A 26,324-nucleotide genomic window follows, 5' to 3' on the forward strand; every position below is an offset into this window, starting at 1 on the left:
TTTGGCAAGTATGTTATAAGTTAAGGGCAAAGAGCTATTACTTCTTTAAGACACAGTATCATAGACACAAGCGAACGTTGGACCCTATAATATAACTTAAAGACACATGGTCTTTCTCATTGGAAGTTTTCTATTATAGAAATATCTATATTTTTATTTCTGTCTGAGTAAATTAACCGTATCTTGACTTCAAAAAAACAAATCCAAAAGTGGTCTTAAAAGCATCTCTTCATCACATTCGATAGTTAATTGAGGGGCAACTCAAAACCGCAATAAAAGTGAGTGGAACAAAGACATTGCAGACGTTCTAATCGTGCGTTAGCTCATTGATTTACAGCTCCTGCCGACCCCGCGACGAGCGAGATTAATGTCCCCGAGCCCCGGGGACCTAAGCCGCAATTAAATCTAAATCGGCACTTATTCAACTAATATTAGACGGCCTGTTGGCTTATGCTCGGAGCATGAACTTACAAATAAGAAGAAATGGGAGTGCGTCATTAGACATACTCAGCGTAATAGCTTTTAATTTGAAACAATTTATCTAAATTACGATCTATTAAAATACAGCAATTTGAAACAAAATCAATATTGAATCGACATCCCCCTGAACAAACATCTTTTTTTATGCATTTAAAGCAATTTTTTAACCATTCGACTTCAAATAACTTTCGCGTTACAATTGAAACAATTATGATTAATATTTAGGTAAGAATATACATAAAGCTTTCCTATTGCTTGTTGTAGCCTAACAATAATATTTGACTTTGATTGATTCATAGAAAATACATGTTGTTTATTTGCAGAAAAAAGTACAGATTTAGCGAACTGATATCATCACGTACACTTTCCCTTTGTATGAAATAAATCACAAACAATATTAATCCGTGACTCTAAGATACATGTTTATCTTGTTGTCACAAACAACGCAAAAGTTTAGTTAGGTTAGTTTCGTCCACGAAATCATATTGTTAGTTACATTTACTTAGATTATAAGGTAAATAATATCTAAAAAATTATATCGTAATAATTAGACGTCTTTGCTACTACTTACTTGGGCATTTAGCGAGACCACAAAATATAGTGTAACTAAATAAATTCACTACACACATCACACATCACTAAACATTAATAAATGGTATGGTAAAACGAGAGGAGATTGTTAGAATTCCTAAGCTAGAAATGGCGCCATTTTTGTAATATACGATGATAATTTAATGAATTTAAAGAATAGATCAATAAAATAAATAGACCATTTTATAGAAGAAACACAACTGGTATAATCAAAATGCATGTTTTAAATCTCCATTAATTTAACAACATGAGGAGGGTAATGGTTGCCATCGGTCAATCGGCTCGGAATTACTCAATATTTTGTTTGGTGCGATGCGTTAACGGCGCGGTAAATCGCCTGTCAGTAAAGTATCGCTTTGATGCCACGGTCATAACTCACAGCTCGCACGGCTGTGGCCGTCTTTATGGTTCACGGGATAATGCTATAATGACTACGACTGAAATCAACTTTAATCCACTTATTGCTATTTACAACATTCTTACAAGAGGCCAAATAATATTTCTCTAATATCAATATTGTTATTTACTTATTATTAGTGATGCTTTAAAACAAAGTAAATACAATATGGCATGAAAAGAATGATATAATAATGATCAGGACTATCCTCCTTTTTACAATATTATTGCGCACCTATTGAATAGAGAACCTAATGTCGCGAACGATGTTTGTAGAGGCGCGATTCATTACCGCTCCGGACCGCGTCGTGCGCGACGTGCTCTTGTTTGACTTACTGCCCACATTACAAGCTTCGTAATGGGCCACGCTTTTTAGCGCGTGTTTACGTTTTTTATTATGCTCTTTTTATATGAAGAGTTTTATAACAATGATATCGTTATAGATAATAGACGGCTATACAGGATGATTTTCTTGCTCTTTTTGTTTGTCATTAGTTATTCCTTGTAACAATTATTAGTAAGTTAAGTTATGGTGTTCTCTTTTAGCCATAGTCGAGCATGTTAAATCAACAGAATGTTTCCTGTAAAATGGCAAGATAAACATTCGCGCCGTGAACATTCCGCTCAACCAAACCTGGAACATCCGCCGCTAATCCCTCCAGCTGGTATTTGTCCCGCAGACCGAGCAGCTGTCCTGCCTCCACCGCCACTGATCCCCACATGATCTCGCTAAATTATTCTTCCTTTTGTTTATTATTTAATAACATTATTAATGCAGCTAACCTAACGTAGCCTATATACTTCTGTACTACAAAATACTTAAACCTTCCTCCTTTCTTTACTTCTATTACCCTAAAAATTGTCATTATATCCAAAGCTGTCCTTAAACCGAAAGTCTTAAGTAGTTGTTGATATACATGATCGGTCACCGAATGGCTTTTTTATTTGTTGATTGATTGTTGTGACAAAGAATGCATTAAATAATTGATAACAAAGACGAGGTAGTATGAATGTAATTCTACCGCAGAGAGTTGAGACACGCACGCTATTGTAATGAATACCGGGTGTTACGCGCACGTTGCACATTTACTACCATTGTACGGCGTAACCAATGGGCACTGTGGTGAGCGGAGCGGACGTGGAATTTGAAATAATTTAATTCAGAATTTTAGTTCCCAGTCTGTGAACAAATGTAATGATTATTTTAAAAACACATAATATCAATATCACCAATCGTTTTAATTACGCTATACCTATGTCAAATATTAAAAAGTTTATATTGCAGCGGTTTGAATGTAACCTCAACCTTACGTACAAAAAGTACACGCATCAAAATGATAGCGACGTTCTCTCATGCCGGCTGTGATTGTTCAGTAATTGCCAGTAATTATACAATGCTGCAGCTCGGTGACAGCGGGGGCACAGATTGGCAATCGTGTAGCAATAGCTCATCATCTTTATAAATAAATAAAAACTATCTCTCGATCCCTTACACCTAAAAATACTTGCATATAATTAACTATAATTTCTCTGTTTATTTCATTAATTGACAGTAAAAAAGAAAAAGTGAAAATATGCATAACTCTGACAATATAACATCAGTATTTTTCCAGATCCATCCAAGTTGATCAAGAGAAAGAAATCTACGGAGGACGTCCGGTCACCTCTGGGCGGGGAAGGATCTCTGACCAGCGAGGAAGGGGAGGAGACTGCCGCGGGAAGGCGAAAGAAAGCCAGGACAACGTTCACCGGCCGCCAGATCTTCGAGCTGGAGAAGCTATTCGAAGTCAAGAAGTACCTCTCATCCGGAGAGAGAGCGGACATGGCCAAGCTGCTCAACGTAACGGAAACACAGGTATGTGTTTATTTGTCGGTGTTATACTTGAAAATGTTTATAATGTAGACATCTTTTAACACACATATTTAAAGATAAACTTGTCATGTGTATGAATCATGATAGTTTTGAAGTCGGTGTGTACAGCTGCGCAGTTTACAGTCATTCGACATCACTAATTACTTAATGGGTCATCACCTCGCGGTCGCGTCTTCCCCGAAATCTACGACGGAATTAAACGCTTTCGCCGTTTGCCGTAACCCACACGTCGTCTGTTATTCTTCACATGAGCGACGCAAGTGATAAGATACAGCGGTTTTACTTTAAAATTGTTAAAACTTAGAGATCACAATTCTGATCTAAATAAACGGATTAAATTATTATTAAATATGACAGTATCGTTTTGACCAAAAAAATTGTAGTATTGCGTTTTAAGTATTTGATTTTTACTTTAAAAATCTTTTTACATAATTAGAAAAAAAATATTTTGTTTATAAAAAGATAATTGTTGTAGCTTAGGTTACGTACGTGTTAGATTCCTGAAATTATTTAAACTTTTTTAAAGTTAAAAATATGTTGATTCTTACAACTTAGACCGCGTATTATGTCCTAAAGCGAGATAATTATACTATCAGCAAGGTGGCAGAGTGCGGGGAGTGCGGGGTGTGTGGTGCGAGGGTCGGCAAGCGTCCCCCGCGACGTGACGTGACGTGACGGAGCACATATGGTGGCACTAATTAAAACTGAGCCGCTTTACAATACACGACACGTCCTCTCCCTTACGTTATTAAATTAGACTAGTTAGAAGGTACACACACAAGGAAGGTACAGGTGGTCAGTCGGGTGGGTATAGTGTCATTAAATAAGTTTCATATATCATTTAAAGTTGTAAACAATAAAAAGAATATAAATGGATTACATTTTTAACATTGCAGTATTTTTTTGATCAAGTATTATAAATTCCAAATCACAATAATAGATATTGAGATGTACTTATATATAGCCCTGCAGATCTACAGTTTTAAAAGTTTTTAAATCAAGAATATTATTTGTGTTAATGTTTTTTCTTCAGATCATCTATTAAGAAAACAAATGTCGTGTCGTCCTCGTATCGCGTGATATAAATGTAACTTAAGATTTGTTTGTTGAACAGTAGTTTATTCTTAGTGCGTATCTAAACACACTAATTGCTTCACGCCTCACGTATTAATCAGTATTATTTATGATTATACTAAGTGATATATATAACCCTAGTACTGCTGTACTTATATATTTTAGGGTGTAAAAGATTTTAATGTTTATTTCAATTAAGTTTTATTTTGTTATAATTCGATTAACACTTTGTCTTTGACACTTAGGTAAACAAACAATGTTGATCACTAACCACCAATTAAGTTTGCTAACTTTTTCTCATTTTTTGTAACAATTTCAATATCTGTAGATTATTAGGACTACAAAATTTAATTTTGCTACTTATTATATATCTTATTAATATTATTAATGCGTATATTTGGATGGATGTTTGTTAGAAGGTATCACCGGAACAGCTCAACGGATCTTGCTGAAAATTGGCACAGATGTAGAACATAGTCTGGCACACACAGGGGACTTATTAAATATATTTTTTTTAATACCGCGCGGAGTCGCCGGCGACAGTTAGCCGTATTTTAATAATCTACAATATTTATTCAAAGAAATCACAAAAATTAATTTAATAAAGAAGTATAACAAGAGCCTTATCTCTCAATTGCTTGTATTAAAAAGTAAAAAAACAGCGGCCACTTAAGCCGATGACGTGAGTAATTTGTCTCGCAATGACTCAGCGCTACCGAGAAATGATACGGTACAAGATTTTATTCAAACTGCAGTATTACTGCTAGAGAAAGTCGTGACAAACATGAATACGTTATATTGAGAACCATTACGACTCACCCCTAACTTAGAGGAGTAGACAGAGACCTTGTACTGACTGAATTGTTCGTTTCTAACAAACCTCTAACCTTACTACTGTTATGAATACCAGGTCTTTCTTAATCTTAGAAATATAATTTGTTTCCCTAGATCTATTGTTTCTTAACATCAGGTAACTATGTTGTAAGTATATAAAAAACGTTTATTGGTTATCGGAAACTCCCTAACCGTCAAGCTTTATATTGGGCGCGTTAATGAGACAAAAACGAGCAGTCAGCAAAAACTACTGGGACGTGCCGCAAGGGGAGATTCATCTTTACACTTATAAATTACAATATGTTCAACTCTCGTGTTTAATATGGTAGGGAAGTTTAGAATCTCGGCGTTTAAAATATATATGAGTAAAAACTCTGACCAATATAATTTTATATATAAAATTGTCGTGTCACAATTTTCGTTCCCATACTCCTTCGAAACGGCTTCACCGATTCTCATGAAATTTTGTGAGCATATTGAGTATGTCTGAGAATCGGCCAAGATCTATTTTTAATGCCGCACGGACGGAGTCGCGGGCGACAGCTAGTAGTAGATAATAATTTATAGTACACAAAGTCGCGTGCGTAACTTTTGTAATATGTAGTAAGAGTTTTGTCACATAAATGTGTAATTTAAAATCATTTATGCGTTTATCAGCTTTATATTACTACGTTAGCTTTGCGACTTCAATAATTACGACATCGTCATTATTTAATCCTTTGGTAAGTGCTATGATTAATAGATACAATTTTGCTTTACTATATTTTACGCTTAACATTATATCTCTTAAATAATTACATATATTTCTTCGATTTTGATACTAAAAATGTCTTTTTTTCAATGTTTTATTTTCTATTTGACTCAAACCTCAGAAGCTCTGAACGTATCCCAGCGCGCTTACCACTGAGCCTATGGGTCTCTATTTATTATTATGCGTGTTAACTTTTAGTGTGATCGCGCCCTATAGCCGTGTGAAGTGGTGGCTCTCCGCACTAATTGACGGCCCACTTACGACAAACTATACGCATGCAGACAAATAAATGTTTACTTTATTCCCCACATGATAGAGTACTTTATTCCGTGAACAACATCAATACGGGTCTTTTTGTTGTGATTGAAAGTCACGTTGATAATTTTTTTTCACATGTATACAGGGGGTTTTCTAAAGTTTTTTATTTTGTCTATTTAAAATTGTGGGGCCTAACAAGTTTAATTGAATGAATTAGACCATTACCATTAGGATTATTAGGTCATTTTTCATAAAAACATACTTCCAAAAACGAAAAATTCGATATTATGACAAAAAGCACCAATTCTAATAGTATTAGTAGGACTTCAGTTCAGATCGTCTTCTTTATATTGAGAAAATTAATTGAATGAAATGTTTTTTTTATTAAAAATAATGTTTATTTCGAACAATAGTGATATTTTTTATTATATTAATTTGCCAAAAATATTTTCAAAACTAAAATTTCAGAACACACTGTATATTTGTGTTCGCACCATATGTCATCCGTTGGTTTTTGCTGTCCCCTGCCGCGCCTGCGCATCTCGAAAGCGAATTAAAAAATAACACCCCCCACCCCCCGTCCACCCCGGCCCCTCCGCACTATTACCGATAACAGGAACCTGTATTAGATAATATGCTGTATTGTGAACAAGTCACCTTATTTTACAGTAAACAATGGCTTTTAATTATTTATAACTTTCGTGAGATAATATTATAATTAAGTTAAAGTTATGAAAGTATGAAACCGACTCGTTGTTTCTCACATTTGAGATCCAATAAATAAGACAATTTGCTTCGATATGTTGTGAAGAAATGAATATAAAAATGAAACAAAAGAAAAACACATGACAGGATCGTTGTGGTAAAGAATATACCTTGTAACGCTTTTTTGATATTGACTGGGTGGCGCTAGTGAGCTCTTATAATTTAGTTTGACTTATGCCCACCTGGTCAGATATCCTTGACGATCTATGTACTACAATTTTATAATGCATAATGTTATTACAATTATAAAAAGAAAACCAACAAAGCGAAGAATAACATTCATAAATGATATAAAATGTTCTAACTCTATTCCCTTGATATCTACACGTTATCATAATTAACGGTGCAAATTAACTCACCCCAGCTCTGCTTTCAACCGATTTAACAAGCGTATTTCATAGATAAATTATGGCGTACAATCAACAACACAGATTCTACAACATTTCATAATAAATACAAACTAAAGTAGGTCTTAAGTGTAATACATAAGGTTTACAATTAATTGTTGCAATAAGAAACAATCGTGTTTCAAATTTGTACGTGTATAATCCAGCTAACACAAATAGACACGCTTCGAGCATCGCGCTTTTCAAAATAATGCTTATTAGGATGTAATTGATTTCCCATTGTGTGCTTTTTGCAGTTGACGTAAAGTTCACACTCGAATGGCTGGATGATTGTGAATATTGAATTTGTAATAGGAGCGAGTGAACACAACTTTGCTCAGGGTTATCGAGTAACCGAATTGGTTTCAAACCTGTAAAGTGAGGAACGTAAACATTTCTATTTACTTGAAGAACGACTATCACAAAATGTATAGATTTAAGATTCAATTTGGATGACTGATCTACCTGGAAACCTTTCTGATTTATATGAAAAAGTTTACTTTTGAAGAAATCTCATCAAAACTCGATACAAATCAATCATTATAATCACGGGTTAAAAAAGAGAAAATGAGTTTCGTTTTGTCAAAGCTATCGACTATCGAGTGTATCGGATTGATACGACGATGTTAATAGCGTCCCAGCCAGCCGGCCGGCGCGGCGGCGGCCATTAATGTTTGACGGATGACGGACATCAAACGCGCCGCCTCATTAGACACAGAATACCGCGATCTCGCTTCGCGCACTCTGTTTGGGAGATTTTTGTATTTTAAAATTATACATCGCAATATATTAAAACAGATTACATTCGTCACATTTGCATAAACAATATGGATGAAATATTTTTTTAAAAAGATAAAATATTCAAGCCAGGTTTTAGTTAAAATTATGTTTTTTTTACTAATTTTTTTAATGACTTCAAAATTGAAAGGTTTTTAACCACCAACTAAACTTAAATACATATATGACAAATTAATTACTATCTATATACAACAGATATTAAGCAATTAAATCGTAGTGAAGTTATTAACTTGAAGTACAAAAAATAAACTAGGAAACATTGTAACCAAACGAAGTAACTTTGAAGGGGAAGCAAGCCGCATCGCAGGCGGCTATTAACCAAACATAATTAATTTAAATTATCATCTCCCCGGAGCGTCGAAAAAACCTCCCGCGGGGAAGACGAAAAAAGACGTTTTAATTTTAGGAAGCCATCCGGGTCCCTTAATAAATCCCTTTTTGATTTACTCCCTATTATTGTAGCCGTATTCCACCACAAGATGGCATCACCAGACACGGGATGTGGTTTTTTTTACAAGGGGCACATTTTATTGTGTTGAAGATTAAGAGAGACGTCTCTAATGACTTTGTCTAACAACCGGTTCTTTGAATAAATAATGTTAATCGTTTTAATGAATCTTAATTATTTGTTTAACTAATACGAAAATAAATCAAACTTAAAGTTTCCGACTTTTTTAATTATCTCTTGATATATTTGTGTGGGTTTCTTTTTAACATAATATGTAGGTATTGCTATACCATGTTATGTTTATTTATTCTTTTCAAACATAACATTGTGACGAAAATTTGGTCTATTACGAGACTGAGTCAACAGAAGTTTTCCCTTTTAGATGTAAAAAGGGTTTTATACACATTAGATATTCCTTATAAAATTTTGACTAATATCTTTACTGTTTTCAAATTATTGAAGCAAAGTAACTCCTTATAAAGACAAAAATATAGCTTGGTATTTTGATTACCAAAAAAAAAACTATAAATGTTAATTCCTTATTGAATTCTTAAAATATTTATCTTTCAATCTGCCATCCATGGAATGCGACTGAATAGTTATAATGAATAAAACAAAAATGAAGTAAAAAAAAACTGCCCGTTTAAATGGTTATTAATTAAAAAGCTAAAAGAGAAACGCAGAGAGGTTGGCAGCGACCCAGCTCGGCGGGACCAGTGCATCCCCCGGTACCCCTCTCCCCTGTCCCCGGGGAAGATTTATTAAAGTCAAAACTCGGCCCAACGACTAATTGCTTCTATTTGCTAACGAATCGAAATCGTTTTCTTTTTATCGAAAAATAGATCAACTAGCAAAATTATAAAGAAATCTATGACTAGATTTACCACGTTCTTGTCTAGTTCTAAGTTAATTCATTGTAGTCCGTATTACATGTTAAACACTGATATAATCCAACCTGGATACGCGAAAACTGGATAAGCGAAAAACCTCTATAACCCAGAGTCGTTGTCCGGTCCCGACGGGCGGCCAATAAAAGCGAGAAATTCAGGTTAGAGAGACATTTCCATTGAGAAAAATATTGCGGTCCTTTGGACTTTCCCTTATCCAGGTTCGACTATAATATATTGTTAAAGTGAACCTAAGCTCTATACTATATAACTCTAACATATTCTGCAGGCGTTTAACCTTCCACGTATCCTTTTATTTGCCACTTGATAAAGTCGAATGAGCTTTAATTTCCTACTCAAACTGCCGACGAGTCAACAGAGAGGGGGATGTGAGGTAAAGAGTGGGGGGAGGGCCACGAATCACACAAATAAACAATCAAATAAAATCACGAAGAACACTCATCGACTACTTATGCTAATGCAAACTTATAACTTCACATTTTTAAATTAAAGTTCATCCTTATGTCTTTTGCGTTAAAGCTTAATTTCCCTTGAATTAGAGTTGGTGAATAGTATAGTATTATTGTTAGTTTAAGCGCTCAGTGGCGTGTTAGTGTTGGGCGAGCGTTTGTCGATGTTTACGTTAGTAATTACTACGTAATGGTGCGGCGCAACCGCTTTGAAATGTTCCTCGAAAACGTTTGATGCTTTAATTGGTCCGTGAAGATGGACTAATAGCTTGTCTTGTTTGTTATCTGTACTGATGTGCGAAGGGAAGAGGAAATCAACTGATCGTGCTTTAATTGATATGTAAATGGGAACAGTATTTTTAGTCTGTTGAATTAAGACATTGCTTTTTTACAATCAAAGAAGTGTACTACATCGGTATAATTAAAATTTATTTTACTAATACAGTATTTTTACGCGACAGATGCATTAAGAAATGAACATTTTATCGATATTGGCACAACTCTAGCAATTTCGAAAATATACCACCTTTCATTTTGGAATCTCGTAAACCATATTCGGAACATTCCGTCGTTGCGAAACGAGACAAAAGATCGCTGCAGTTGACGACAAAAAGAGACAAAACACAACAGGATGATGTACGCTTTTATGAACAGTATAATGGCTTAAATTGGTCCTTTAATAAGAAACGGCCGATGTCATAAAATGTCTCGAGTGGAGCTGTCACTTGGAGACGCATTTCTTAACGATCGTTTTATTTGAATTCAACAGGCCAAATAACATTGACCCCCGATATCTTCCACTTTCCACTTTCCTTGTTAATATTCTGATTACAGTGGCAATTGGTAAATGCCTAATTATGTTTGTCGTGTCGGGACTATAAAACAATAATGTCTTTGACTGGAATTTGAAATTCAATGAGGCGGCGCACGTTCGGGTACAGTCCTGCTCGGAAGTGTCACGGTGCTTTAATTTATAATTTACTTTCATAAACTATTTAACTTCACTTCCCTGTGAATAATATTATCGCTGTATTTGTTATTGAGAATAAATATTAAACGTTTATTAAAACGATTGAACGTATTTTTTATAATTGCCATTTCTTATCTAGAATTACTAGATAAATAACGATAGCTAACCATCCAATAAGATTTTTAATTTTTGTAAGGTCCAAAGTATTTTGGTTGTACTTTAAACGAAAAAGTTGAACACTTTTCTTGTAGTTGGTAAATGACTAGAAGAAGTGAACAGAGAATCTCACAACGTGCAAATAAACTTATTACCACTGGGTTTCTAAGACAAAAATTTGAAACATACTGTTATCTCAAGTCAAAGATAATAAGAGGGATGACGATATTTATACATAGATTTTAGTCTAAGAAACCCACGGTAAGTCGAATAGTGGACATACTCATCTATTGCTAGTAAATTCCCCAAATACTTTTCACGTTATGTAAACTCTAAAATTGCTAAAAGATGTTGACGAAATACATCAAATACAATTTATTTCGTTGGCAATAAATCTAAGCTTCAAACAACACGACGCTCTCCAATATAAATAGAAATGGCTATAACTGTGTACAGAAATTTGCATCCTTTGACAACTGTGTAGCAATTTTCTAGCAGACTGTACAGTCAGCGTCATATAGATCGTCACAGACAAGATATGCAAATATATAGGTACATCAAAAGTAATCAATTATATCGGTACAACAAAAGTCCTCAAAATAATAGATACATTCACCCTGCTCAAATACATCGGTACATACACAGCGTCAAATATATGAGTACATGCAAGATGCTCATAAATATCGTACAGCCACAGCGTCATAAGTAACGAAGCAGTCAAGGTGCGCAAAAATATCGGTACATTTGACAAAATTGAACTCTATCTCTATATACTTGTGATACAATTTGGAATAAACTACTTCTGTTACATTCATTTGACACTTTGCATCAAACCATTTTTCAAAATTTACTAAAAGTGTTCGACGCGGATGACAGATATCATGTAGATAAAACCAACATCAAATTTAAGTTTGTCATCATATATGCTAGTTTGGTCTCGTGGCCTTACCGTTCGCCGCCGTTGATAAGTAAGGTCGGCGGTTCAAATCCCAAGCCACTATTTTTTTTTTTTTATATATATAAACTTTTTAATTTTAATATCGAAGCACATGTAATTAAACTCTATCGCCGTAGTTATTAGGTACTTTTTGATATTGCCTTGGACTAATGAGTTTGACCGTTAAAGTACTTTTCTATTTCATACAAAAATGAAGGAGATAAAGCGATGCTATTGGCATGTAATTTGTTTATTACTCATGTTTGTTAAACTTGTACCGGTAAAAATAACACTTTTACTTTTACCTTTTACTGATACTGATTATATTTAAGAAACAAAGAAAAAAAACTGAATGTCAATATCCAAACTACATCAAATTTTTGGTCGATTGCAATAAACATTCCAGTGTGCGTGGGCGCGCACACATATGTAGAAAACACTTGTACGTATAGTTTCCGCGCATACCATTCTTAAAACCCGCAAAAACAATCCACGCTCCGACCACTCACTTCACCCGCGATGGTCTAACCTAATTGTTGTTAACTTTATTTAAATTTCTTTCTACCCGACAGCGAAAATTATAAAAAAAATTGTCGAGCAAAATTTTACATTACCAAATTTTTACTAGTTATGAAAAAATAACCCCGTGATTGATAAAATGATAAAAAAGAAGCCTGAGATTCGAACCGGTAAACTTATTAAACATATTACGGCAAACATACTAGAACACTGCGCCAAACTAGTATATATTGTGACAAGGCAAAATTTGATATTAGTTATTACGTATCTGTCATATTCGGCGTGACAAACTTTTATAATATATTTAAGCGTTATGACAGGAGAAGAAAAATATTGGGTTGCCCAGTAAATTCGTGCCGCTTTATAAGGAAAATTGAAACCCTGTTCTCTTAAATTTTTGGAAATGTTTTTAAATTATATTGGTACGACTCTATACCTAAAACGTCTTTTATTTTTGGCTTAAAATTTAAAATTAGTTTTTATCTCAACCAATGAAATGAAATTATTCACAACATAGAAATTTTTGTGACGTTTGATAATGGTGGAAATCCGAAAATGAATCCACTTCAGCTACAGTCTATTTTAAGCTTCCTATCGAAAATCGGAACGAACTTTCCGGACAACCTATAATGTTAATACAAAGTGTCAAATGAATGTAACAGAAGTAGTTTATTCCAAATTGTATCACAAGTATATAGAGATAGAGTTCAATTTTGTCAAATGTACCGATATTTTTGCGCACCTTGACTGCTTCGTTACTTATGACGCTGTGGCTGCTACGATATTTATGAGCATCTTGCATGTACTCATATATTTGACGCTGTGTATGTACCGATGTTTTTGAGCAGGGTGAATGTATCTATTATTTTGAAGACTTTTGTTGTACCGATATAATTGATTACTTTTGATGTACCTATATATTTGCATATCTTGTCTGTAACGATCTATATGACGCTGACTGTACCTAAATAGAGACCTAGCCCATTTCGCGCCAATTATATCTTGTGTCAGATACACCCGGCAAATACGATCAACTAAACCCAAATATAAATTTAAACTCTCACCCCTTGGAATACGGTTGATTGTTCTTTGAGAGTTATCCTCTCCATGGAATTGATACAAACCGAGCATTAGTTGTTGTCGCCATAGAGAATAAGCTCTAAATTGTTGTTGTTAGGGTTGTAAATTGATTGGTGGTAGATCAAAGAGCAAGGTTCATGTCGTTATATGACGTACTCCACAATAACACGCCGATGTTCGGAAATGAGAGTTAAGGGGAAGCTGCTCACGGCAATTGATTTTATTGATAAACTTAAGCCCAATAAGTTTATAACTTTATCTGTGCCTTTTGATATAAAATGACAATCAAGAGTGTAGAAATTTAGTTTAAGCACTAAGCTACTGTTTGAAAATTGTGTGTACATGTTCATGAACTTTTACATGAAGGGAGATAAACCTTTTGTTTGAAAAAAGGCAACTTTTGTACTACGTCTGTTTGTTTTTTTTCATAATTTTACTGTAATTTAACAATTACTCAATAACGATGCCTTAACAGCAATACCATGATGACAAATACGATTCTACATCGAGCATTTAACGCGTTATGCAGCGATTGGGCGCGCGCAGGACAGCGCGGGACAACGCGCGTCTGAGTAGGGCTGTACAACCACTAGTTAATGCTTTGCCAATTTAATATTATGGAGCAGTTTAGTTGTAACTTTATAGAATCTAGGAGTAAATAATAATGACAGTTTTAAAATTTGGTCAACCCCGCCATTTATTTTCCTAACAATATAAATATAATTACCTTATATTTGATACAGGTAACACTAATGCTATTAAATTCCAGAATTTAAAAAAAAACGGCTATTAACTACTGTTGGTAAGTTGGTAGGTATCTTGGAAGTGGATTACGTAAATAGACAGTAGAACTATTGATACAGTATTCTAGATATCACTAGATTATTGATATTTAGTCGACAGCCTTATGTGTGGGCGAGAGCCGCGTCCGGGCGTCTTGTCCGTGACTCATCCGAGCGTCTATTTCAACCGGCTGATTTACATCGTGCCCGGATAATTCCCCCGGTATCAAAGACTCGCTGCGGCCCGCGATTTATGCCTTGCTTTCATACTAAATGCCTTTCTTTGCACCATTAACGACCACCGATGCTCATTATAGACGTGTTTGGGATATTTTGACGTGTACTTTGATATTGTGGGTTCATTTATTTTTTGCCTTAAAATACAGCAAGATAGCACCAACAAGGTTCATTGAAAATAATAACTAATTAAATGTTTTTAATATTACAGAAATCGAGATAAAATTTGGTGTATATAAAATAACAAACGGTAGCGGTTATTGACAAGGGATAAAAATCTCATTATCGTCTGTTCATCGTTTGTAAAGTCGCGAACACAAGTGTTACATTTTATTTATTAAAAGCATGAACATATTTGGAAGAATAAAATAACGTTTTTACTGAACAACTCGTATCATTCTATTGATAGTATAATGTAAATATAAACTTTTGTAACCTTTAATAGCAAATGTGTGCTCTTTTTAGTTGGCTTCTTTGCCTATTTACGTAAGAATCTATGAATGTACAGTACAGTACAAGTGCAACATGTCGCTTCTGTCATTGACTGTACTAAAGATCTCTCGCTGCGTATAATTTTTGATGATCCGTCTGGCGTAGCATCGGTAGCGTTAGGGTAACAATACCGGTAAAGGTTAATTAGACAGAGTCCCCCGGGCGCTACCCCTGCCCCTGCCCCTCACCACGCCGCGCACCCTCCCCTACGGCATCTCCGCTGCACCATCGAAATTCGGCCCAGTAACAATTATGAACACTTTGTAACGGTTTATATGTGTTTATTACAGGAACTTTGTTATATTAAAATGAATTTAGAAAGCAGATAGTGACTCGAATAATTGACATATTACCACGAGTAAGTCAGTAGAGTACCTGTTTTACAACCACAAAGACTTGCTTCCCTCGTATCTAACTGGTCAGTTTACATATCACTATTCAACTTATGTATATTATTGCGGCGTAGTAAAATAGAGTAATTTGTGATTTGACCTTAATTAACTTAACAAGAAAGTGTAATTATAGTAATTTTGTCAACACGTTAAACCATTACATTTACAGAGAACCGGATGATTATGATATTAAATACATTTGAAATGGTTTCACATTTTATATTGCTTTAGTTAATACGTATAAAAGTCATCAGGTGCGTAACCGCAACGGACACGTAGCGGACACGGAGCGATTCCGCGCCGGGCGTGCAGTAACTTGAACACCGGAAGTGCGCAATTATCGCCCACGCATTGCCGGTCTCGAGACACACCGTATGTCCACACAAGTTTTGATTAAATATGCATAGAGACAAAACCTAGCGTGTCTTTAACAAAACTGTATGGCCTCTAGGTTAAATCCGGTATTACATAAGATTTTAAGTCCTATGCGTGTAACTAGGCGCTCGTTGATCACGGACATTTATGACCCACACTTCTGCGAAATAGTCTGCGAATCTACTGTAAATCATACTGTTAACAATGCACAAATTGACGTCGGAAATTGTTATGTTTGCGTCGCTTAGTATAAAAAACCTTTTTCCTTATCCGAGCTTTTACTTGACAAAATGGAAGATTACATTACAGTTTTACCGCGAAAACTGAAAATGTTTCTTTAATGAATCCTGGCAAGGGAAAGCTATAAATATGAAGTAGTCAGGCACGTTACCAGCTTTCCACAACCGTCCCCAATTGGGTCAATATACTGAATAACTTAAGACCAGTCAGCATTCAACACGCGACATTGGACACCAATTGACGTTCCAAAATTAGCAATATTTTTTCAAAAGTTTTATAAATATTTTCTACGGTATAAATTTACAAAAAAAAAGAAAAATCTCTATTACATTTTTATTTAAGTGCGTCTAAGCTGTGCACTTGTGTAACGCTTACTACACAATTAGAGTTAGATGCGAGAGACGACAGCGCCCCCTGGCGGCAGACAGGAAGCGTCGAGTCAGCAACAAAGCAGGAGACAGCGAGGCGTCAGACGTGCCCTATCGTCGCGTCATCGGCGGTGGGCAGGACTAATTGCGTTACGATTGGGGCCCTCCAATTAATGGGCCTTAAAAATTCAAAAGCTTAACAAAATTCTAAGAGTCATACCTAAAGGGGGAGGGGGGTCCAACGCAGGGAGCTCTTTGTGTCGAGACGAGCTCAGAGATTACAATGTCTTCTATACAGTTACCTTGCAGTATTTTATTGGAGAATTATTAAATTAACATTCCAATGTTCATGTTATTATCTCGTTTGTTTGTTGTAAGGTTGTGCTGTTGTATCACGGTTAAAGGACTTTAATTTTCCCTAGAACTCTGTCAAATTAATTAAAAACAAACAACAATTCCAAATATAAAATGGGTAAATCCAAACGCAGTAATCCCACAACACCGCGTCGCCTAATCGCTTTCGTCGAAAGCTCGTATCAATAAAGCTTCCATGAACACGACACCTAATGAAGGGGTGTCGAAAGCGCGGGCTCGAGCTTTCATTAGAAAAGTAAAGCCGTCGCTATTACGAGGAAAATAACTATTAGCGGCGGACACTTGCTGTCACAGAAAATTGAGCTTGAAAATGTCGCGATGGCGTATCCTTGGCACACAGAGAGCGAGGCAATGGAGATGCTATGCTATATTTATTTAATTACGTGAACATGTCAGATACTTTGACGAAATAAAATATAGCTTATTCATCGCATACGCTTATATTGTAATACTTTAATTTATCTATTTATTTTCTTTTTAGGACAAAGTTTTTAGATCAAACAAAAAATCAAATATTTTTGTTTAACAAGAATCTCGGAATATTTTCAATAAATTACAACAATTTTTCAAAACGTAAGGCTTATTATCTAGATTGAATTTTACTGCTTAGGTATTTATTATATAAATTTTCGCTGTCAGTGTGACTACAGCTTTACTAAATGCGTGCGAGAGAAATAAAGCTCGGGAATAACTCTCATGAAATTCTTGTAAAGTAATATTTCAGCGGCGAGGTTGTGTCGTCACGTCGCGGGGATCTGAAATACCTTTCGCCGAAACAGTCGGAGCTCTGCCATGTCTTTGATACAGGGATTATTAGCGCCATGCTCCTATTTGATTTGTCACCACAGTTTTTGTGTCACAACAACGGTTCTGTTATTTCAAACTCTTTCATGTCATTTTATAGACCGCTTTGTCGGTGTTTGGTTTATCTTAATTACGTTGTTTAGACAAGTTGAATGGATAGATTACAGTTGCAGCTTTTTCAAGTTACAACTAAGGAGTATAGGTAAATCTAAATATATTTATTACTATTTATGTTTTATTTGTTACCAGAGTTATTTAAATGATTAGTCTTGTAGTGGCAGTTTGCTGTATATAATAAGTAAATGTTATGTGAAACTCGTGAGTTAGTTACATAAGATATAGTTTCTGGATGTAGTATGTGAGATCCGCGGCTGGCGGTGCGGCTGCTGTGATTGACATGCGGTCGCGGCTTCCGATCGGATGTCTGTCAGTGAACGTCCATGTCTATTAAACAATTACCATCATACATATATATATATATACTATTATGAATCCAGATATATAACCTACATATAGCACACAAGCTGTCGACCGCGACTCCGTATGCGCGGAATTTAAATAAAAAAATAATCAGTGGCTTATGTGTTCTTCCAGGCTATGTTCTACATATATGCCAAATTTAAGCGACATATGGATCTGCAGTGTTGCATGGGCAACCGTTCTGGAGATACCTTCTTACAAATATCATCCATAAATCCAAATATTCGCATTTATAATATTAGTAAGAGCATATAAACAGTGTTGTCATACAGTGATAGATAAAAAGCTTTGTCAGTCTTATTAGTCATGAAAATATAAAATATCACAAAAAAAATGCACAATTAGTTAATATTTACTTTGTTTTGTATTTTTGTAGAGCAAGATCTCCGCACTGACTCCTATTATGCAATAAAAATCTTTACATTAAGATTTAAATTGTTAATTGAAGTTGTGGCTTTAAGATTCTGCTGAAGTCAGATCTCATGTCAAATCGTATCGTTAATCTAGATTGAGTATATATAAATAGATTAACATAATAGGGATTATCTTTATGTATATATACATATTTACTTTATGTAGGTATTTGGTTGCGGTGAGCGTTAGTTACGGAGTCAATATGTCGGTGATTGAGTGGTCAGCTCTGTGCCGCGGCGATGGCTGCGGTTATCTGACACATATAAACATACATATATGCATACTATGTCTACTATATGTCTACTGCTTATATTGTAGTTACGACTTAAATACTATAACATCATGTCGTATGAATTTCTACGCATTGTTTTGTTACAAGCTGTCGTCAGCGACGAATATAAAAAAACACAATTAGCAGACTACAAATAGTTCTATGTGTATCCTAAATTTCATCGAGATCTGTTCTGCCGTTCTGGATATACCTTCAATCAAACATCCATCCATCCATTCATCCATCTAAAGATGCGCATTTATAATATTTGTAAGAAGTAAGATCTCGTGAGTTTGTTCGTTCATTTTCACATTTTTTAGTGCTTTTTATTATTAAGGAATCATTTTTAATCCAATATTGTTCAATATGTTGGTAAAAAAAGCAATGTATAAATAGCTAAATACAGTTTGTAAATGTTACAAGAGGTTTGCATTAAATCGTTTCGAGGGCGACGTGGGCTCGCCAAGGCGCGGACAATTAAAAGGCAATGCAAAGCGGTGCCTAATTGCTGGCCGCATACTGTGGCTGCCGGTGCGACGCGACCCAACACTCGTTACCAACTATCTCCAGCTTGGCACAATCACTTTTCACTGTTTTGTTTTTTTATCTTTAGCTTTTAAGTACAAAATAAAAGTAAATGAAAACAGAATGATCAACAAACTCTGTACAAATATTATTTATTACTGGATGTTTGCGAGGATTTAAAAAAAAACTTAATTTGTAGCCTATGTGTTCTTCCAGACAATGTTCCATTTTAATGCCAAGTTTCATTGAGACACGTTATTCATACAAATATTCAGCTAAACATTCGTATTTATAATATTAGTAGAAGTTATATTAAAATAAATTCACCTTTAAAGCATTACAGAAAATCACAAATTTACTAATTAACATTTTACTAAGCTTTTGGAAAACGAAAAGATTCCAAACGGTGCAAAAATACTTTTTTTTTAAGTGTTTATACCTCCTACACAAAGATAAGCAGATTGTGTTAATTGATCACACCTTAATTGTTAGTTTATGTAAACGGATAAAAGTTTGATTGCGTTTCCACGTTAAAATTGTTACGATTAAAAAGCATTTCAGTGGCGCCCTCTCTGTCTCTTATGTTATCGTTTATCTTAATCGCTCCGTGTTGCGTTCGATTGATGGAACTCTATTCTAATGAAGATTTAATAATTTGTAAGACCACGACCGAAATCAACATTCGACCACGAACTGATTTTACTTCCCGTGAGTTTTAAATGCATGGTTTAAATTTAATCCATACTACGAACAAAATAGCAATTGAAAAACTTGGTGTATTTTAAAAGAAAATAGACATTACTAGCTGTCGCCCGCGACCCCGTCCGCGTGGAATTAAAACTAACTATAAGTAGCCTACGTGTTCTTACAGTCTATGTTCTATATCTATGCCAAATTCAGTGAGAACTGCTGAGTCGTTCCGCAGATACATTCAAACATCCATACATTCATCTGAACACTCGCATTTATAATATTAGTAAGATTTAAAGTAATATTCGAATCGCTTTTAAGAATTTAATATTGATTTTATCCACAAGTAAAAGAGTTCTGAAGTTATTATTATAATTAACAAGTGTAAATAATTCATTAAATCTTTAAGGTTTTTTCTCTTCATAATAAAATTAGCTATAAAAGTTTTTAAATGCTAAGTATGTTATAAAAACTTTTCCGAACTAATCGATCGCAAATAAAAAAAGGTTTTAATGTAAATTTTATTTTATTTAGTTAATCATTATCTTTTCATCAAATGTTCCGCCTGGCAGTGTTTTATATGTTTATATCGGTCATTTTATTGTGTTAATGAATATTTATTATTTTATTGATTGTCCATCAAACATATTTAAATCTTTTTAATGTCGATGTTTACAGTCCAATTAAAGAAACGATGTGAAGTTGCTTTCCGTTGCGGAGATAACTCTAACACTTTTAACGCAGGCGTCACTTGCGTAGGATGTAACAGTAAAGCAATTAGACAATTATACAGTAGATTTCACTCATCTTAGTAATGCGAATGTTTAGATGGATGAATATTTGAAGGTATCGCCATAATAGCTGAACGGATCTCCATGAAATTTTGCATACATATAGAACATAGTCTGGAAGAACACATAAGCTACTATGATTTTTTTAACTCCGCGCGGACGGAGTCGTGGGTGACAACTAATAATTTAATATAAATTATAGTATAACATAAGTAATAACTCTACTATTCTACTACAGCCGAACCTGGATAAATGAGAGTTGATCGGTCCCGACGAATTAACGAGAAACTCCGGCTAGAAAAACTTCTATTACATAGGAAAACATCGCGGTCTTTTGGATTCTCGCTTATTCTGGTTGGACTGTATTGGATATTTATTATAATAAAAGTAAACAGTGCGACACTTGCGTAGTGCAGTGTACGTGTAAAGACAATCAATTAGTGTGCACGGGAGGATTTTTATGCAAATGTGTTCGCCGGTGGTCCGAACCGCTCCCCGCGACTCCCCCTGACTCCCCCTGCCTCGCGAGCCTTATCTCGACATCGCAACCTTATCGCGAATAAATACTTCTTTTTTCTCACTTTGTTACGATACATTTTTAGTACATATTAAGCACTTAAAGCAATTAAAATAATTCGCACATAGAATAATCAGAGCTAGCGAACAGAGCTCTATACTTTCACACAATGTTTACAGATTTGTCATACACTTTACTAAGAAATTACTACTCCTTTATGTTTTGATTTTGGTAAAGTTATTATAATTTAATTTTGTTCTGTAAAAAACGTAAACAATGCAATTTTTCGTCACAACTTCATTGTACTTCTAACGCCATCTATTGGAAAGTTATAAAATCAATAGGATATGTATATCTCATTCACATTTTTTTTTATTATATTTAGTTAATAAATTATGACAATATACAAAACTTCGCGAGCTTATTTAAAGCACCGCTATTTGCTAGTCAATAGACATTATTCATAGATAGATTTTTAGTTCACAGTTTATTATCAAACAGGAAACTCATAATAATAATTTTGTTTGCAGTTAAAATTAATTTATTATTGTGCTGCAATCTTTTATCTCAGGATAAAATATCTTACTTATTTAATTTATAATTTAACAAATCTACCATTTGGTCAAAGGCGTGGAATGTCTGACCATGTTCCCTACACGTTCGCATTACTCAGGCAAATGCAATCGGCATCTCAAGCTTTACGGTTCATTATCGTTACTATAGTCGCAAAATGTTACCACTTAGGTATCTTTTGTTTTAAGTACTATTGCGCGGTAACTTATACCAACACCACCAACAAATGAAAACTATTATTATTTGAATGTTGTGTTTACGATTGCATTTAAAATATAGAAAAACTTTTTTTAAATTCTTTATTCAAATAAACTAATCTCTAAATAATGGTTAAGTTCTACTACACAATGTGACTGATGTGAAAAATATTTGTTTTTAATGTCATTGTTAAAGCGATATTGCGCAATGCGCGTGCGCCGCGCCGACGTACTTGATATCAGTTCCCTCCCACTTGGTCCTCTGCCAAATTATTGCGGAGGGCCGGGCGGTGGGAGGGCGTTGCGGTCGCGCGGCCAATAGCATACGCCTGCCCACGCGCACGCGCACGCGCAACTGTTTAGCTTTACGCCACCTCACCACTGTTCGTTGGTCACCGCTCACTTTAGGACACTAATATGGCTATATGAATATTTCTCGACTCGTTTATATTCATTATAATTATATGAAAAATATTTAAAACATTACGTTGGAATATAATAAAGTAAGATGAAAAGTGACCCAAGTTTTATTCAGCAATAGTAGACGCACGCGACTCCGTCCGCGCGGAATTAAAAAAAACTTAATTAGTAGTCTATGTGTTCTTCCAGACTGTTGTACATCTATGACATTTCAGCAAGATCCTCGAGTTCTGGAGACACCTTCTAATAAACATCCATCGACCTGTACATCCAAACATTCGCGTTTATAAAATTAATAAGGTATACCTATCAGTTATCTATTTTCTCAACAACGTATAGTCTGATAGATTGTAGTGCAATTCTAATAACGATTATTTAAAGCAAATGGCAACACTCAATAACAAGAGGTTACATCAATAAAGCTGAGAGCACTTACGTTCAATTGCTAGGTAAATTATAAACAGCGGGTCAAGACGAAGGTATTTCCCTTAATACAGTACTTTATATATGATTTGGTGACGTGCCAAGTTGCGGGGGTGCGGGGGGAGGGCTAGGGGAGTGGGTGGCTGCCAAATGCTGCGCTGCAGCTGCTGCTGCAGATATTACTATGTCTGCCTCACCTGGATCTTGTGATTCTGGAAGTGGCATTTTTGATGTTACTTTTTATTTTATATAGCGTAGGTGAGTTAGTTAGTTAGGTGGTAGACTTAGACGAGGCTTTGGTTACGAAATATTTTTTTTAAATTTTAGAGTTAATTGATATTATTATTAAAATGTTTGTCTTAATGCTTCTATAAGTTTTATTAACTAGGCAGTACCATATCCAGTGTGTTGCGATGCTTTCGTATATCAATGTGTTTTATGCGATGCATATCTCCGTTGCTCTCAAGTCCCACTCGACATCGCCGTTACAATCGCCACTCTTTGATATTATCGCCACGGATAACGTGGCAGCCAAACTTGCTGCTATCGTGTCTAGTAGTCTTTTCTTCTAAAGATATACTTATTCGAATTACATTGCAACATCGTGCTTGTACTAATTTATTTCTTATGTACTAAATAGAGTAAATGCGCGAAGATTTTTAATTTACCAATATTGTTTTCGTCATCTGACCTTATATTAGGTACTCAATATAATTAACCATGTTAAACAATATGTGTGTGAATAACAACGATATGTTTGACAATTCAATTATGTTTGTCGTAAACATTGAAATTGTATGAAATCAATTGATGATAAATAAACATTTAGTTTTTCCGATATCATATATTTCTCTTATGTAAATAGCTTTTATAAATCCGCAGTTCGTATGTAGCCAGCAATCAATACAAAGCGAATCCACAATAAATGCTAACCGTGTATTTCCACTGGTCAATCTGCTTGCATAAAACATATTTCTATCTCTCTTTTTCATACACAATGAAAGGGATAACAATATGTTTTTAGTATGAACGTGTCTGCAGTGGAAATCTAAGATAACAAAAAGCTATCAGCAAATTGTTTTGTGTTTGGAACAGGGCAGCAGCTGCGTCGGATGCCGCGCCAGATTAACACGTCATCTAATCTAACGTAACAATTGAACGCGTCATCTGGTCTCGCTGTTAGTTAAATCTGATATATATCTGTACGATTTGTACAAAATCGAGAACTGAAAAGAAGCGCCAATAGACTAATGGTTAAGGGTACGAATTTCCGATCGCGTGGTCGTAAATTCGAATCCCGCTTTTCGACTATTGTAAACCACATCCTAGCAAAAGCGTGGAGCTTAGTTGGGATGGTACAAGAAATATTAGTAAGTTAATAAATTAGTTAATGTAGAAAACTATTATAATAATATAATTTAGTTGTAGGAAGTATGAAGGTGGCAATGTGCAACAAAGCCGCCACTCAATAACAGAATCATTGAGGGTAGTTACAATTATCGTTCGCTCGTAATAAACGCGGCCGACGTCCGCCCTCCCCTCTGCCCCATCCGCCCCCGCGACCCGCGACCTAATGAGCTGTAATAATGCGGCTCCGCTGAAATATAATGCACCCCCTCCCCCGCCCTTCCCCGCACCTCTCACCTCTTACCGCACAGATTTACGTCAACAACGAATAAACATACGGACAGTACAAACAATTAGAAATCAAATCGTATTTGATTAGTAAATGTCACCGGCGATTCCGTCCGCGCGAAAATAAAAAAAATAATTGAATGGTAACCTATGTGTTCGTCCAGACTATGTCTACGTCTTTATCAAATTTCAGCGAGATCCTTGCATCCGTTCTGGAGATACATTCTTACAAACATCCATCAATTATATTATTAGTAAGAAGTAAGGTATAAATAAATAAATAAATACACTATTAATATAATCTCTACTCACCCCTCGGGGTTAAGGCGTGCTGAATTAATTAAGCAAACGTTTGGAAAGATCTTCAAGCAGAAAATTATTTATGCGTCTTTGTTAACAAGTCACACATAAAAACGTGTCCTTTCTTTTTTGAGTAATCAAAGTAAGAGCGTTTATTTTGTAGAGAATTTGAGGAACGATGATACATTTTATAATTGCCGTGTCGTTAACAGAGAAGCCGTGTCGTGTACTATCGGACAGTGAACACGCTCTGTGTCGGACGCCGCGCAATGAGCCCGCGCACAGAACCGCCCGGCCCGACCACGCAGAACATATTACCCGTATACGCGAAAACTAATTTATTTGATGTCAAAATTAAACATTTCATTTCAATCGTTTAATTTCACGATATGCTTTATGAATGCTTTTTAAAATGTATCCTCCAATTAACTCATATCGTACCCATTTTCGCTTTACTAAGCCTTTACAGCGAGCTTTTGGATAAAGGTTTAAAAATGTATCATCTCTCTCCTTGTCTGTCATAGGAACGTCTCATGGGAACCTCACGTATATTGAAGATTGAAAAGGGCTCTAATGTCAACTAAAGCGAGCACGAGGCGTGGGGGAATATTTACCCTTTGAATAGCTTCCATAACGACAATTTTATAATATACAGAGTTATAAATAAATATTACAACAAGAGTGACCATACAGACGTAATACGGTAGTACTTTTTAAACTGCTAGCCATTTATATTATGCTGTAAATTCATAGGTCTTCTACGACAAGTTACAAATGATCTTTGTCGAGAACATTTTATTCGACACAATGATAACAAAACTTATTTCCAACAATCTTAAGGATTAGTGATGTACCGTTGCGTACAATCGATTGCTACAAAAAGCGGTATCTCGTCTCGACTGATGGAAGCGGGGGAAGGGAGCGCTATGATCTGTCCCGACTCTCGGCACTCGGCTCTCGAGCTCTGAGCGACGATGAATAATTGTTAGATTAACGAGGCTCAGTCGGCGCACGGAGATAACGATAGTGTTGTGCGATGTCTATCGATAGAACATATGCATTTATTCATCATGGTATTTTAAACATTATGAATATCAAAATTTTGTTGGTTTAAATTGAATAATTAAATATATTTACCTTTCTTAGTAATGGTATACGATGATTCTTACAATATAACGTTAAAGTTTCTAGCTAAGTTTTTTCAATAATCAAAGTCAAAACCTTGTGTTTATTGTATTATAATAAAATATGTAATAATAATCATCAAATAATTGTTAATTATCGATAGAATAATGTTTCTAAATCTGCTTTTAAAGTTAAACAGCCGTTTATTTCTATTTATTTACTTCA

The 26,324-nt window shown here is 35.1% G+C and overlaps 1 protein-coding gene across 1 annotated transcript in view; it reads left to right on the plus strand.

Annotated features, from left to right (window-relative positions):
* LOC106116867 (uncharacterized) overlaps positions 1–26,324 on the plus strand; it is a 42,210-nt gene that overhangs the window by 10,500 nt on the left and 5,386 nt on the right. Inside the window, exon 3 of the mRNA XM_013310917.1 lies at positions 3,081–3,322. Coding sequence (XP_013166371.1) covers positions 3,081–3,322 — 242 coding nt within the window. The remainder of the gene's footprint in view (positions 1–3,080; positions 3,323–26,324) is intronic.

Source organism: Papilio xuthus, unplaced genomic scaffold (assembly GCF_000836235.2).
Source record: "Papilio xuthus unplaced genomic scaffold, Pxut_1.1 DF827714.1, whole genome shotgun sequence".
In the NCBI taxonomy this organism is placed as follows: domain Eukaryota; kingdom Metazoa; phylum Arthropoda; class Insecta; order Lepidoptera; family Papilionidae; genus Papilio; species Papilio xuthus.